We start from the raw sequence: 16,846 nt of genomic DNA on the forward strand, positions 1-16,846 counted from the left end.
GGGGGGGGGGGAGTGTGTGTGTGGGGGGGGGGGAGTGTGTGGGGGGGGGGAGTGTGTGGGGGGGGGGGGAGTGTGTGTGTGGGGGGGGGGGAGAGTGTGTGTGTGTGGGGGGGGGGGAGAGTGTGTGTGTGTGGGGGGGGGGGAGAGTGTGTGTGTGGGGGGGGGGGAGAGTGTGTGTGTGGGGGGGGGGGGAAGAGTGTGTGTTGGGGGGGGGGGAGAGTGTGTGTTGGGGGGGGGGGAGTGTGTGTGGGGGGGGGGGAGTGTGTGTGTGGGGGGGGGTGTGTGGGGGGGGGTGTGTGGGGGGGGGGGGGGGGGGAGGTGTGTGTGGGGGGGGGAAGTGTGTGTGTGTGTGTGGGGGGGGAAGTGTGTGTGTGTGGGTGGGGTGGGGGGGGGGAGTGTGTGTGTGTGTGGGTGGGGTGGGGGGGGGGAGTGTGTGTGTGTGGGTGGGGTGGGGGGGGGGAGTGTGTGTGTGGGTGGGGTGGGGGGGGGGGAGTGTGTGTGGGGTGGGGTGGGGGGGGGGAGTGTGTGGGTGGGGTGGGGGAGTGTGTGTGTGGGTGGGGTGGGGGGGGGGAGTGTGTGTGGGTGGGGAGTGTGTGTGGGTGGGGTGGGGGGGGGAGTGTGTGTGTGTGGGGTGGGGGGGGGAGTGTGTGTGTGTGGGGTGGGGTGGGGGGAGTGTGTGTGTGTGGGGTGGGGGGGGAGTGTGTGTGGGGTGGGGGGGGGAGTGTGTGTGTGTGGGGTGGGGGGGAGTGTGTGTGTGGGGTGGGGGGGGGAGTGTGTGTGTGTGTGGGTGGGGTGGGGGGGGGAGTGTGTGTGTGTGGGTGGGTGGGGGGGGGAGTGTGTGTGTGTGTGTGTGGGGTGGGGGGGGTGGGGAGTGTGTGTGTGTGGGTGGGGTGGGGGGGGGTGTGTGTGGGTGGGGTGGGGGGGGGGAGTGTGTGTGTGGGTGGGGTGGGGGGGGGAGTGTGTGTGTGGGTGGGGTGGGGGGGGAGTGTGTGTGTGGGTGGGGTGGGGGGGGGGAGTGTGTGTTGGGGTGGGGGTGGGGGGGGGGAGTGTGTGTGTGGGTGGGGTGGGGGGGGGAGTGTGTGTGTGGGTGGGGTGGGGGGGGGGGGAGTGTGTGTGTGGGTGGGGTGGGGGGGGGGAGTGTGTGTGGGTGGGGTGGGGGGGGGGGAGTGTGTGTGTATGGGGTGGGGGGGGGAGTGTGTGTGTGTGTATGGGGTGGGGGGGGGGGGAGTGTGTGTGTGTGGGGGGGGGGGAGTGTGTGTGTGTGTGTGTGTGGGGGGGGGAAGTGTGTGTGTGTGGGGGGGGGAGTGTGTGTGTGTGTGTGTGTGTGGGGGGGGGGGGGGGAGGTGTGTGTGTGTGTGTGTGTGGGGGGGGGGGGGAGAAGTGTGTGTGTGTGTGTGGGGGGGGCAGGAGCGTGTGTGTGTGGGGGGGGGGAGTGTGTGTGTGTGTGTGTGTGGGGGGGGAGTGTGTGTGTGTGTGTGGGGGGGGAGTGTGTGTGTGTGTGTGTGGGGTGGGGGGGGAGTGTGTGTGTGGGGGGGGGAGTGTGTGTGTGGGGGGGGGAGTGTGTGTGTGGGGGGGGGAGTGTGTGTGTGGGGGGGGGAAGTGTGTGTGTGTGGGGGGGGGAGTGTGTGTGTGTGGGGGGGGAGTGTGTGTGTGGGGGGGGGGGGGGAGTGTGTGTGTGGGGGGGGGAAGTGTGTGTGTGTGTGGGGGGGGGAAGTGTGTGTGTGTGTGTGGGGGGGGGAAGTGTGTGTGTGTGTGTGGGGGGGGGGAGTGTGTGTGTGTGTGGGGGGGGAGTGTGTGTGTGTGTGGGGGGGGGAGTGTGTGTGTGTGTGGGGGGGGGAGTGTGTGTGTGTGGGGGGGGGAGTGTGTATGTGTGTGTGTGGGGGGGAGTGTGTGTGTGGGGGGGGGAGTGTGTGTGTGTGGGGGGGGAAGTGTGTGTGTGTGTGTGTGAAGGGGGGAAGTGTGTGTGTGTGTGTGTGAAGGGGGGAAGAGTGTGTGCGCACGCGCGCGGGGGCAGTGTCTGTTGGGAGGGGGTAGTGGCAGTGTGTCTGAGGACGGTTGGGGGCTGTGTGTGTGTGCATGGGGGTGGTGGTAGGGACAGTGCATGTGGGGGAATAGTGGTAGTGTGTCGGAGGCGGGCAGTGTGTGGGGGGTTGGGGAAGGGGGCAGGATCCATTTGTGACCCCCCCCTACCCAGTTACTGCTTCCAATGCTCTCCTGGCCAGCCTCCCTATGTAAACTTGAGCTCATTCTAAACTCTACTGCCTGCAAACTAATGACCTATGATTTTAAATAGGCTCTTTTGTTGTCCATACAAACCAGGAGTGGCCAGAGACACACCCACCACTTCTAGCAGTAATACAGCTCTTTTTGGGAAGGAGTGTGAGAATTTCTGCAATTCAGTTTGATTACAAATCCCTTTCGCAGCAGAAAACAGGATAGAAACATAGAAATTAGGTGCAGGAGTAGGCCATTCGGCCCTTCGAGCCTGCACCGCCATTCAATAAGATCATGGTTGATCATTCAACCTCAGTACCCCTTTCCTGCTTTCTCTCCATACCCCTTGATCCCTTTATCCCTTTGGCCGTAAAGGATAGGGAAAGTCAGATTTGCAAGTCTTGAATCAACCAGGAACAGATATAAGTTACATCCTGCTTCTTATCCCCTGAAGCCACCTGTTGCCTGAATAGGAAAGTTAAACTGCTCTTGTGCATCCACTTGTATGATTGGATACAATGTTTGAGAGACACACCTGTGTGAAAATGGTAACAGGGTGGGAGTGAGGTTAGTGATTGCACTCCCCGAGTACACTGATCCCAGGTGCTACGAACTATCTCTGGTAGGTAGATGCTGTACCACTCAACCTTCACAATGTGAGTGGTAGAATTCCAGCCTTGTGCAAAGCCCCGTTTTAAAAGTAAGAGCTTCTGTGAGTGCTTTTCTTTTTAAGTCTTTAATAACGTAAGAAGTCGCTGCTCTTGTCCTCTTTCTTATTACATTAGAAATGAGGTGCCTGGGAACAGAGGCATTACAGTCCTAGAAACTGGAGTCACTTTTGCTTTTCATGTTTTATCAGTGGGGATGTTGCACTTTATCAGGGAGGCTTTGAGGGTGTCCCTCTAACGATTCCGCTGTCCACCTTTGGCTCGTTTGCCGTGAAGGAATTCCAAGTAGAGCGCTTGCTTTGGGAGTCTCCTATCTGGCATGCGAACAGTGTGGCCCGCCCAGCGGAGTTGATCAAGTGTGGTCAGTGTTTCAATGCTGACACCTGGGAGTCCCTGGCCAAAGACCGCCCTAAGTGGAGGAAGTGCATCTGGGAGGGTGCTGAACACCTCGAGTCTCAGCGCCGAGAGCATTCAGAAATCAAGCGCAGGCAGGGGAAAGAGCATGCGGCAAACCTGTCCCACCCTCCCTTACTCTCACGACTATCTGCCCCACCTGTGACCGGGACTGTGGTTCTTGTATTGGACTGTTCAGCCACCTAAGAACTCATTTTAAGAGTGGAAGCAAATCTTCCTCGATTCTGAGGGACTTCCTATGATGATGATGATCATGGTTTATGTCCATTTTACCAGTGAGACTGTAGCGTGCTTGCTTGTGAAACTCCTCCAGCCCTATAACCCTCTGACATCTCTGCGTTCCTCCAATTCAGGCCTCTTGCGCATTCCCAATTTTCTTTGCCCCGCCATTGGCGTGAGTACCTTGAGCTGGCTAGGCTCTAAGCTCTGGAATTCCCTCCCTACAAATGTCAGTTGTTGTTGATTGAACTATTGATGTTTACAGAACTGAAGGTAGCCGTTTGGCTCTGCTTCAAATAGCCTTCTGGCTGTCGCTGTTTTGGGCTTGTACATGGGAAATGGGCATCTGGGTCTGGTAGTACAGCACTGGTGGAGAGGGGAGAAAAGATTTTTAAAAATCAACACGTGAGTGAAAAGAGAAGATTTCTTTCTGCAGAGACTTGTTAGATCGGGGAGTGCTTGAAGCAGAGACAATTCCATCTTGTAAAAGCATAAGAAATAAGAGCAGGAGTAGGCCATAAGAGTCCAATAATCCAAAAATACAACATCCACTTCCACATGTATACAGATGACACCCAGTACCACTTTTCTGGACCCCTCCACGATCTCTAAATTGCCAGTTCTGGATGAGCAGAAATTTTCTCCAAATATTGGGAGGACCAAAACCATTGTTTTCTGTCCCCACCACAAACTCCGTTCCCTAGCCACTGACTCCATCCTTCTCCCCAACTTCTGTCTGAGGCTGGACCACACTGTTCATAACGTTGGTGTCATATGTGACCCTGAAATGAGCTTTCGACCACATATTCGCAGCATAACTAAGGCCGCCTATTTCCACCTCCGTAACATTGTCTGTCTCTGCCATTGCCTCAGCTCATCCGTTGCTGAAACCCTCATCCATGTCTATGTTACCTCTAGATTTGACTATTCCAATGCATTCCTGGTTGGCCTCCCACATTCTACCCTATGTAAACTAAAGGTGATCCAAAACTTGGCTGCCCGTATCCTAATTTGCAGCAAGTCCCGCTCACCCATCACCCCTTGTGCTCACTGACCTATATTGGCTCCCGGTTAAGCAACACCACGATTTTAAAATTCTCATCCTTATTTTCAAATCCCTTCATGGCCTCGCCCTTTCCTATCTCTGTAATCTCCTCCAGCCCCACAACCCCCCGAGATATCTGCGCTCCTCTAATTCTGCTCTCTTGAGCATCCCTGATTATAATCGCTCAACCATTGGTGGCCGTGCCTTCAGCTGCCTGGGCCTCAAGCTCTAGAATTCCTGTCTAAACCTCGCGCCGCTACCTCTCTTTCCTCCTTCAAGACGCTCCTTTAAACCTCCCTCATTGACCAAGCTTTTGGTCACCTGCCCTCATTTTTCCTTATGTGGCTCAGTGCAAAAAATGTTGTCTCATAATACTCCTGTGCAGCACCTTGGGACGTTTCACATTGCTTGTATCTATAAAAGGTTTCATGTGCCGTTCTCTTCTGGAATGTTCTCTGGCAATTTCTCTCCGTTTCTGCCTTTCCCTAAAGGTGCTATATAAATACAAGTTGTTGTTGTTGTGAGCATAAGAAGAGCGAGCAGGAGTAGGCCATACGGTCCATTGAGCCTGCTCCGCCATTCAGTAAGATCATGGCTGATCTTTGACCTCAACTCCACTTTCCCGCCCGATCCCCATAGCCTTTGATTCCCTTAGAGGCCAAAAATCTAACGCTCTCAGTCTTGGATATACTCATTGATTCAGTATTTACACCCTCTGGGGCAGAGAATTCCAAAGATTCACCACCCTCTGAGTGAAGACATTTCTCCTCATCACTGTCTTAAATGGCCATCCCCTTATCCTGAGACTGTGACCCCTGGTTCTAGACACTCCAGCCAGGGGAAACAACCTCTCAGCATCTTCTCTGTTGAGGAAGAGTACGTAAACATTTGAGACATGATTTTGGGTTATGGGCAGCAACCAGAGTATGGGGTTGGTTTTGGATTGCTCTAGCACAGGCACGTCAGGCTGAATGGCATCCTCCTGTGCTGTGAAGTGTTGTGCATCTATGTACCAGCATAGCTCTGTCACACAGGTGACACTGTAGATACAATTTTAAATTGCAGGAAATTAGGTACAAGGGGGGAATTCAAATACAACTATTTCTACCACAGAGGGGCTTTGAAGCAAATAGTATCAATTGTTTACGAGATGAATAGAGGTGCTACTGGAGTAAAAGAGGACTGAAGGTTATAAGGGGTAATTTTGCACTTCCAGTGGAGCAGCCATGCTTGAAGGGTGTTGAAACAGTTTGGGTGAAGATAAGGAATAATAAGGGGAAAAAGTCACTGGTGGGCGTAGTCTATAGGCCCCCTAATAGTAGCAACTCTGTTGGTCGGAGTGTAAACCAGGAAATAGTGGGGGCTTGTAAAAAGGGAACAGCAATAATCATGGGTGATTTTAACCTCCATATTGATTGGACAAATCAAATTGGTCAGGGTAGCCTTGAGGAAGAGTTCATAGAGTGCAAAAGGGACGGGTTCCTTGAACAGTATGTAACGGAACCAACCAGAGGACAGGCTATCTTGGATCTGGTCCCGTGTAATGAGACGGGATTAATAAATAATCTCCTGGTAAAGGATCCCCTTGGAATGAGTGATCATAGCATGGTTGAATTTCAAATTCAGATGGAAGGTTAGAAAGTTGGATCTCAAACTAGTGTACCAAGCTTAAATAAAGGAGACTACAAAGGTATGAGGGCAGAGTTGGCTAAAGTGGACTGGGAAAAGAAATTAAAGTGTAGGACAGTTGATGAACAGTGGCGTACATTTAAGGAGAAATTTCACAACTCTCAAGAAAAATATACTCCAGTGAGGAAGAAAGGGGATAAGAAAAAAGATAGCCATCCGTGGCTAACTAAAGAAATAAAGGACGGTATCCAATTTAAAAACAAGGGCATACAAAGTGGCCAAAACTAGTGGGAGGACAGAAGATTGGGAAGCTTTTAAAAGCCAGCAAAGAATGACACAAAAAATGATTAAGAAAGGGAAGATAAACTATGAAAGTAAAGTAGCACAAAATATAAAAATAGATAGCAAGAATTTCTATAGGTATATAAAAAGGAAAAGAGTGGCTAAAGTAAATGTTGGTCCCTTAGAGGACGAGACCGGGGAATTATTAATGGGGAACATGGAGATGGCAGAAACTCTGAACAAATATTTTGTATCAGTCTTTACGGTAGAGGACACAAACAATCATCATAGGCAGTTCCTTGGGGTCGAGGATAACTTGCTTCCACACTAAGAATGAGTACTCAGGTGACTAATGAACTCATTTTAAATGGTGGAAGATGCCTGTGCGTGTTTTCTTTTAATGTGAGGTGGCTGTTGCGCATCAGCTACCACACGGGCTTGACCAAGCAAGGTCTTGGTCCAGTGGCAAGAGGATCCAAGACGACTGGAGACAAGGCTCCGCCACATAATTTTAAACCATAAAATGTAACCATTGGCTGGAAAATAGTATAGAAATAGTACTCATCATCATAGGCAGTCCCTCGGAATCGAGGAAGACTTGCTTCCACTCTTAAAATTAGTCCTTGGGTGGCTGAACAGTCCAATACGAGGAACCACAGTCTCTGTTACAGGTGGGACAGATAGTCGTTGAGGGAAAGGGTGGGTGGGACAGATTTGCCGCACGGTCTTTCCGCCGCCTGCGCTTGATTTCTGCAAGCTCTCGGTGAGAGACTCGAGGTGCTCACTGCCCTCCCGGATACACTTCCTCCACTTTGGCCAGGGACTCCCAGGTGTCAGTGGGGATGTTGCACTTTTACAGCAGTGCTGTCTGTTGTATATGCAGATTATGGATGTACTCTCTGTGTAGTCACTATGTGGTTGCTGGCACCACTAGGGGGTGCAACTGGTGGATACCGGGGGTTTCCTGCCCTGGTGGCAGGGTCCAGTATAAAAGGCTGCACATCATGCTTGTGCCTCACTCTGGAATTCGGAATAAAGGGCCAAGGTCACTACAGTTTGAGTACAACGCATTGCCTCGTGGAGTCATTCGTAAGAACATTACAGACATAAATAACACTGTCCAGTGGAAAATGCTGACTAGCCACTTGTGGCTGCAACAATGCTTTGAACACACTCCCTTCATATTTGTATATTTAGTTTACAAACATTACCACCATTCATTAAACAAGGAAGTAAAGCACTCAACGAACAGAAAAACACGCACACACTCTGCTTTTTGTCTTGCCATTTTACCAACAAAGTTATTATTTACTAACCAGAAATACAGTTAGCCACATCTGTGTTTCTAAATGGTAATGTGTATTGGCTAATGTATGGGACAACACTGCTTTCCAAGCACTTCAAAATTGGAATAAGATTGCAGAATTAAATTTGGTGATTTAAGATGGTGGTATAACTCTTCAGTCAAACTTGCCTCAGTGGATTTCAGTCTTTTGGACTCCCATTTCCACAAGTTATTAATCATCAACCTCAATGCATCACTGTTTACAGTAAAATAAGATTTAAAGTTCTGTATTGTGAAAATGTGTACTTCAAGAAGTTTTGTATGAGTACCAGAATTTCAAGTACACGGCTTAAATATAACTGACATTGCAACATCTTGGTGCGTAAGCACACTTTACTAAGAAACCTCTATTGTTTTCTGTTTGTCAAATAGTATATGGGTATCAACCGACAATGATCAGATTGAACAGGTGGCCAAAAAATATGGTGCACAGGTACATCGTCGGAGCAAGGGAGTATCCAAAGATTCGTCGAGTTCCTTGGACACCATTTTGGAATTCCTAAAACATCATAAAGGTACAGTCGTTCACAATAATACCAGCTAACTGTGAATTAAAAGGAGTGATGCTGCAAATGCACAGCCAGTCATACAACGCATGGAAAGTTAAGGCAGTTTGTGATGTCTCGGATGCCTACTCTTCGTCAGAACTGAAGCCTGAGAGATGACTAACATAGAATGGAAAGCACAGAAACAGGCCATTTGACACTCAAGCCTCCCCACCCTCTTCATCTCGCCCTATCAGTATAACCTTCTGTTCCTTTCTCCTGTGTGTTTATCTCTCTTCCCCTTAAATGCATTTATGCTATTCGCCTCAACCATTCCACTTGGTAACGAGTTCTGCATTCTAATCACTCTCTGGGTAAAGACGTTTCTCCTGAATTCTCGATTTAATTTATTAATGACTATCTTGTATTTATGGCCCCTAGTTCTGGACACCCCCACAAATGGAAACATCTTCTCTACGTCTACCCTATCATACCCTTTCCTAATCTTGAAGACCTCTATCGGGTTAACCCTCAGGACTAGATTTTCCACGTTTTTTGCATGCTTAACGCCCACTTAACGTCGATTTAACTGCTGAAATGACGTATAATGCCCATATATCACCCATTTAGCCACAAAATGGAAACTGATGGGCATTTTTCAGAAACTTATCGCCGAGCGTTACTTTCCCCATGTGCGTAATACCTGGAAAAAATAACACCGCCCGCCCACTTTTTTTGGGCGGAATCATCAGAATGGGCAAAATCAACACCCAAAATATTGGCCAGCGTTAGTTTCCACACGGAATTAACGCTGAGATTCAATAATACCGCCCACCCACTTTTTTTTGTCGTAAAGATCACATTTACCGAAACTAACGCCCAGTGTCACTTTCACCACCTCGCACACATATCGCCCACAATATCGCTCGCCCGGAAAAAGTGGAATTGTTCTGAACTAAAGCCAGTGGTGTAGGTGCCATTTTTAAAATCACAGGTCGCTTAATTCAAAAGGCTGCTTCAACTTCGGGGGAGTTTGGATTGACTCTGGAGTTCTTCTCAGGTGAAGTGACCATCTCAACAGACATCTTTTCAGACTCTGGATTATTGGGGGTTTACTGTAGGTATATTTTAGTAAGGAAATTATTGCTTCTGATCAATCGCTATTATACATTCATTGCAATGGGGGCCAGCCATTTCTCAGCCTGCATCGATTAATACGCAGATGCTGCAGAGTGCAGATGGCTCAATGTGTGATGCACATCATTATGTGCCCAATTTAAGACGTGCAAGAATGAGGAGGTGGGCCAGATCATACACACCCCGCTTGTATAGGGAAATGAGGTCTTACCTCGACGTGTCCAAGCACACCTGCTTTCGGAGACTGCGCTTCCACAAGGTGGTGATCCATGAAATATGTGAGCTCATTAGGACACATATGCAGCCTGCCATCAGGACATCAGTGTCAGTCGAGGTCAGGGTCACCGTGGCACTGTCTTTCTACGCATTCGGTTCCTTTCGGGCCTCCGCGGTCAAGATTTGCCCTCTGTCTCACCATGCCACACATCGCTGCATTAGACAGGTCACGGAGGCTCTGTATGCGCGAAGGATGGACTTTATCAGCTTCCCCATGACCACGGAGGCTCAGACTGACAGGGCTGGAGCATTCTACCGCTTTGCTAAGTTCCCCAGGGTGCAGGGAGTAATATAGTGCACTCACGTTGCCATGCGGGCACCTTCTCAGGACCCAGAGCTTTTTCGTAACAGAAAAGGATTTTACTCCCTGAAGGTCCAACTAGTTGTCTACCACAACCAGATCATAATGGCAGTGAATGGCAAAGGTCCGGGCAGCTTCGATGATGCTCCCATCCAACGTGAGAGCGTTGTCTCTGACATGTTTAAGAGTCAGCCACAAGGACAATGCTGGATGCTTGGTGACAACCGATATGGCCTTGCCACCTGGCTGGTGACCCCCCTGTGTGACACCCACACCGAAGCCGAGAAGCGAAACAACCGGAGCAACAGAGACACACGCAATGTGGTCCAGAAAACAATAACTGTGCTTAAGCAGCACTTCAGATGTCTGGACCACTCAGGAGGGGAGCTACAATACAACCCTGAGCAAGTAGGTAAATTCGTGGTCGTGGGCTTCATGCTGCACAACCTGGCTATCAGGAGGGGACAAAAATTGCCAGAAGGGACTGATGCTCCACCTCAGTAAAGAGAGGAAGAGGACGACAAGGGGCTGGACACTGACCTAGGGCCAGACAGTGAGGCTGGCTATGCAACCATGCCCACATCCCCCTCCAGACTGCAGGAAAGGGCCCGTGGTGGCTACATAGCTGCAAGACTCTTACATGAGGAGCTGCTATCTGACCGATTTGCCTGAAAGAACGTTGCTGTGAGTGACAACGCTGACACATTGTTGTGTGTGTGCAGCTCAGACATCAATGGTGGCCATCACCTTGGCGCCAGTTAAAGTTTATGTTGATTGAAGTTAAGTTTTATTTAACCCTTTCATGTTAAGGAATTACCAGTGTATAACGGTCCAGCTATCTGAGACAATGCGCAACAAGGTTATGTTCAATAAAAAAAAAATTAAGCAACATTGGTCTGAAATCATAATTATCACGGGCAAAAACACCCTACCCCTGCCCACACCCCATTTTTTCCACCATTGACATCAATCAAATGTTAAACGTGTCCAGCAACACAGAATACAAATGCAAAGCAGGAGGGTGGCCCCCTCCCCCAAACATTACAACAAATTGCATACACCCAGATGGCGATATAACACAGCCATCACCTGCGGACATGCACCTCACTTTCCTTCTCCCCTCTCCTCCCCACCTCTACCCCTTCCCCTCCTCACTCCACAGCGCCTGGCTGAGGAGCTCATTGGGGGGATGAAGGCAGATGCGTTGGTTGCACGGGAACGGGAAGGGGGAGCATTCTGTGATGCAGAAGCAGGATGTTGGTCCTGCCTCTCATCTGTCATTCGCAGTGGTGGTGCGGAACCTAGGGGAGGAGTGCCGTGCTCCGGGACCATTGGGAGGCCTGTGCCAGCAGTGTTCCTGGCTATCGCCTCCAGGGCCTCCACCATCCACGGAACGTACTCTGTGATGGTGGCCAGCTGTCGGGATATGCCCCTCAATGCTTCGAGGAGTTGGTCACCAATATCTACAGTCCTCCTGGACAATTGTACCATCTCTCCGCTTTCATGTCGCGCTCGTGGACCAGACCTGCCGCGTCCACGAAACCTCCACGGGGTCGACGCCGTCCTGGGGACAAATGGGGTGCCCTGTGGCGAGGTGCTTGGGGCCAGTACCTCCAGAATGGAGGTGGGATTGACCGGAGGAGCATTAGATGGCCTTCGGGTGGAATGGCTTCTGGAGCGTGGCGATGCAGGTTCCTTGAAGTCGGCGCTCTCATCCGTAGAGAACAGTCCCAGCGGATTGACGGGCGAGAATCTGATCTCCTCAGCAGATGTAGGATCGTCTGGCGAATCCGGCCCCGCGCCCCCACCTTCTGGCCTCTGTGGTCTTGCCTGGGGCCACACTGCTGGCTGAGCTGCAAAACACCAATGAGGTTATTGGAGGAGAAGGGGGTGCTAGGGTCACAATGTGATTCCAGTGCTACACACAGCATATGCACGACAAAATCACCACCGCTATCAAAATCATCACACACATCACATTTCATGACCATTAACACATGGTGCATTGTAATGATTTTCATTCGGCCAGCATTATTTCTAGGACAATTTTAGAAATCATCTATCATATATTATTGTTCGGATGTGAGTGGGTGTGGCATCTATTGACTTTACATCACGCAATGGTGTCAAGTTTACTCACGTCGCTTCACTTCAGGGTCTGCAGATGCTTCTGTGGCTGTCCGGGTGTGCTTCCCCTCGAGTGTGAGCACCCGCTCCTCGATATCGGTGATGTCACCGATGACTGGCGGCCCCCCACTCGTTTGCCTCAGCCCAGACCTCATCGTCGATAGGTTCTTCTGTAATAGGTGACAGGACGACATGGCATGAGATCATTGTGTGATATCATTGCTAGGTACTGTTACAGAGACTGATACAACACATAACCGACAGATGTAATCATGATTATTGTCATTCTTTACCTAAAGACGTGCACCGTGACCGCAGGCTTTGACTACAACATTCCCAGTAAAAGTGAAAGACCTCACATCTGCTGATATTCACTCATGACTGTTACAAATCAAATTATATACATACATAAGTACATGTAAATAAATGTAATACTTACTCTTGCGGATCCTACAAGGTCGTTCCATCATTTGCGGCATTGGTTGCCCTCACGCACCTCGTTGGTCGCCGACGAGACCACCTCTGCTATCGCGGTCCATATCTTCTGGTCGGCCTTTGAGATGGGCTTCCCATGCCCTCCCTGTGTCAAATCACCCCAGCGTAACTCGACCTCCTGCAAGAGGGAGGCATTTGCCTCATCCGAGAACCTCCTCGCTCCTTTGAGTCCTCCAATGTGCTCCTCTCCCAGCTCAATGCTCTCGCCAGCGTCAGTCTCCACAGTGTGCTGTGTCGCCTCCTCCTCTCCCTCCATTATAGGCCAAATTCAGGCAAATATGTGGCTGGCAACAGCTAATTTTTGTTTCCCTATTTGCTCTAAAGCTCTAAGCTCTCCCTCCTTCCTCCCAAAGCAGCCACACCACACCCAGACACTCCTTCAGTCCCTCTCAGCTCCCTCTCTGTGTCCTCTTCTGCGCATGTCATGATGACCCTTGACCTCCTGAATCACGGGAATCGAGCGTTGCCATGCCGTTACTAAGAACAGCGGCACTTTACGGCAGAAGGTTAGAGAGATTTAACGCTACCGCCCATTTCATATCACTCACGGTAACGCCCAATTTCAAAAATAGAGACTAGGTGCTTTGAGAATGAGCTAGAAGCTGGCGATCTGAAAACCCATTCTTACCGCCCACGCCGGAAATAACGCCCATTTTTGGAAGATCTGTACATAAGTGTAAAATCTAGTCCTCAATCTTTTTTCCAAAGGAAAGATCCTCAGCCTGTTCAATCTTTCCTGATAGGTATAACCTCAGTTCTGGTATCATTCTAATTAATCATTTTTGTACCATCTCCGGTGACTCTATATTCTTTTTATAATGCGTCTACATCTTGGTGCGATTGAGGACAAAATAGAGGGGAAGGCAAAAACACAACAGCTCCACCAGATGGGTTAAATGACCAAGGAATGGCTTATTAGAAAATAGTGAAGTCTTGCCTATTTATTCTCTAAAGCAATTTACAGGTTATTTAACACACGAGCTACCTCTGATTGATATATCTTAGTTCTCTCCACTTTGCCCCCCCTTTTTTTTTGCTCTCCTACTAAAATACCTGATTATCTCTCTGGCTTCAGTTCTGATGTAGGGTACACATCGGAATTGTTATGACTTATCTAATTTGTGATATTGGTTTTGCAATATTAACTTGGACGGATCACAGTAAAGCACATCATAAAAGATGCAATAAAACACACCGAGGAATAAAGGTGGCTATAAATTAATGTCATTATGATTTTGAAAAGTGCAATCTGGCTGTACCTCCATACAAAAATGTTTGGCAAATATTAGGTAGCAAAAGAATCAGAAGATACTTGTGTGCCCTTTTCCCCAAAGTAATCATAGAATTATAGAAAATTACGACTCGGGAGGAGGCCATTCAACCCATCGTGTCTGTCTCTGTTGAAAAAGATCTACCCAGCCTATCCCACCTTCCAGCACGAGGTCCGTCGCTCTGTAGGCCATGGCTCTTTAAGTGCACATCCAAGTACTTTTTAAATGCGATGAGTAATGTGATGTGGAAGCGGTGATTTGTCTCATTCCAAGTTATGTCCCCATTTTTTGACTTTGTTAACCACTGAAGTAATTTTCCCCACATACTTTCCTGTGAAGACAGCTCCCTGTAACTTTTCACTTTATATTTTGCAATGTGGCATGGATGCAAATATTTTACTGCTAGTGAACCGGGAAAAAAATCATACAGGCAACTCACTGAAACCTTTACGACCTTGGTACGTTCTAAAGCGCTTTACAGTCACTTTTTATTAGTAACTGCCTGCTCTGTTGCATGGTTAGATGCATTATTCTTGCACTGATTCTGTTTACCCAGAGTGTGACTAGCAAGCTTCCAGTGCCTGATTGGAATGACCTGCTTGCAATGCTCATTCCTTCACTCATTTTATAAACAATAACCGTTCTTGTATTCCTTTCTATGACAGAAATTGATGTGGTAGGTCACATACAATGTACTTCTCCCTGTCTCCATCCGCGCCACCTTGGGGATGTGGTGAAAATGATCAAGGACGAGGGGTATGATTCTGTCTTTTCTGTTGTAAGACGCCATCACTTTCGTTGGCAGGAGGTGAAGAAAGGTAGACGATGTGTGCAATTTAATAATTGTTTTTGAATAATATATGGATATTGTAGCCTAGTTTTTCTGATCCATGTTATTTTATTGCCGGTCTTAATCCTCTTAAAAAATAATGGAGATTAGAGAATCTAAGTTTAAGAACATAAAAACATAAGAAATAGGAGCAGGAGTAGGCCATTTATCCCCGTAAGCCTGCTTCGCCATTTAATAAGATCATGGCTGATCTGATCTTGGCCTCAACTCCACTTCCCTGCCCGCTCCCCATAACCCTTAACTCCCTTATCGTTCAAAAATCTGTCCATCTCCACATTAAATATATTCAATGACCCAGCCTCCACAGCTCTCGGGCAGAGAATTCCAAAGATTCACGACCCTCTGAGAAGAAATTCCTCCTCATCTCTGTCTTAAATGGGCGACCCCTATAGGCTTGTTAGTTAAAATTGGACGTGAAAGTTTCCTGATAACCGTGTGTCCTCCAAAGTATCATTCTATGATTCTAAATGGCCATTCATCTATATTCTGTTAAAGCACATTTGATGAAGCCATTGTATACGTTGATTGCACGGTGCTCTGAGAGACGTGCACCAGTGTCTCCAGGTGACTTCGCATGACTGGCACTTACACCGGGGACCATTGTGGGTCAGGGCATTAAGGCAACTTGTTTGGTTGGCTTGAACTTCAGTGCTTTTGAAGTAAATTAATAAAAGTGCTGAAAATGCACTTTAGGAACTTTTAAAAGGGCTGCAGATGGAGGCCCCTGAGGCATGGGTCTAGTTGTGAGGGGTTCATCGGAGGACTATTCAAGTCACAGATATATAGATTTTTAACCAATAAGGGAATTAAGGGTTACGGGGAGAGGGCAGGTAAGTGGAGCTGAGTCCACGGCCAGATCAGCCATGATCTTATTGAATGGTGGAGCAGGCTCGAGGGGCTAGATGGCCTACTCCTGTTCCTAATTCTTATGTTCTTATCTGTTGAAAAGTTTGCTCTGCTGTAGCCTGGGGAAATCAGTATTATTTCAAAATAAATACTCTGCCTCCCACTGTTGCTTCCTCTGCTGTGAACATACATCGACCCAACCGCTTAGCTATTATCTGTGGCATCCCACTCCCCCCTTTATTAACTTTAATTCAAATTAATGTGATGTTTCTTTCTATTTTTTTTAAATGGTGCTTTGGTGTTGGGAAGAGTGGGTGTTTCTCAATCATAATAATGAGAACTCCTAATTATGGAGTTCCCATTATTATGAAGGAGAAAATACTTTACCTGGATTGGCTGCCCAATGCCACATGACTCCAGACGTGCATGCGCTCCAATGCGCAGGGAGAGGAGACCTCTGTGGCCAATCACTGGTGGGCGCAGCAGGAAAAGGTAAGCGCGTATCTTTTCTCTAGAATTGAGTCGAATGCCCGCGGGAAGAAGGAACCGGGATTTCAGGACCAGTATATTCACTTCTCTGAGGTAATTAAGATGCTAATGAGCACACAATTGATGATTTCTTCCATGGACTATAAATCATCAGTTCATTACCTTATCGCATAAGCTTGCAGAATGTGCGTGTAATTGGCAAATTAACTTCAATATAAATAATACATTTTGGTAGGAAAAATAAGGAAACTACTTATTCTTTGGAAAATAAGTATCTAAATGGTTCATTTCTAGAGGGATAGAATTGAAAATCAGAGAAATTATATTAAACTTGTATCGAACCACAGTTCTTGTCCCCATATTGTATTAGACTGCTCAGCCACCAAAGAGCGCACTTTAAGAGTGGAAGCAAGTCTTCCTCGATTCTGAGGGATTGCCTATGATGATGATTATAAAACGGATATAGAGACATTGGAAAAGATGAAAAAAAGATTTACTAGAATTATACCAGAACTGAGGTTATACCTATCTGGGTAAGATTGAACAGGCTGGGGATCTTTTTTCTAGAAAGAAGACTGAGGGGGTGACCTGATTGAGGACTTTAAGGAGGGGGTTTGGGGATGGTAACATCAGGGAGGCAGGACATTTTGCACCAGCTGTGTAGCGCAGCCACGTAGGAGGGGCTCTCCCCTTAATTAAAGGGAAAGACGCAAGCTGCAAACTCTGTACTGATGAAAGAAGCCTCCCTGGATC

At 48.4% G+C, this 16,846-nt stretch overlaps 1 protein-coding gene across 2 annotated transcripts in view; it reads left to right on the forward strand.

Annotated features, from left to right (window-relative positions):
• The window catches only part of cmasa (cytidine monophosphate N-acetylneuraminic acid synthetase a), a 49,427-nt gene that overhangs the window by 2,700 nt on the left and 29,881 nt on the right, over positions 1-16,846 (forward strand). The window contains exons 2-3 of one of the 2 annotated variants that reach the window (XM_070897600.1): positions 8,189-8,331; positions 14,574-14,726. In XM_070897600.1, the coding sequence (XP_070753701.1) occupies positions 8,189-8,331; positions 14,574-14,726 (296 nt within the window). The remainder of the gene's footprint in view (positions 1-8,188; positions 8,332-14,573; positions 14,727-16,846) is intronic. The other variant, XM_070897601.1, reaches the window with a different exon arrangement.

This window comes from Pristiophorus japonicus, chromosome 13, assembly GCF_044704955.1.
Source record: "Pristiophorus japonicus isolate sPriJap1 chromosome 13, sPriJap1.hap1, whole genome shotgun sequence".
Lineage (NCBI taxonomy): Eukaryota > Metazoa > Chordata > Chondrichthyes > Pristiophoridae > Pristiophorus > Pristiophorus japonicus.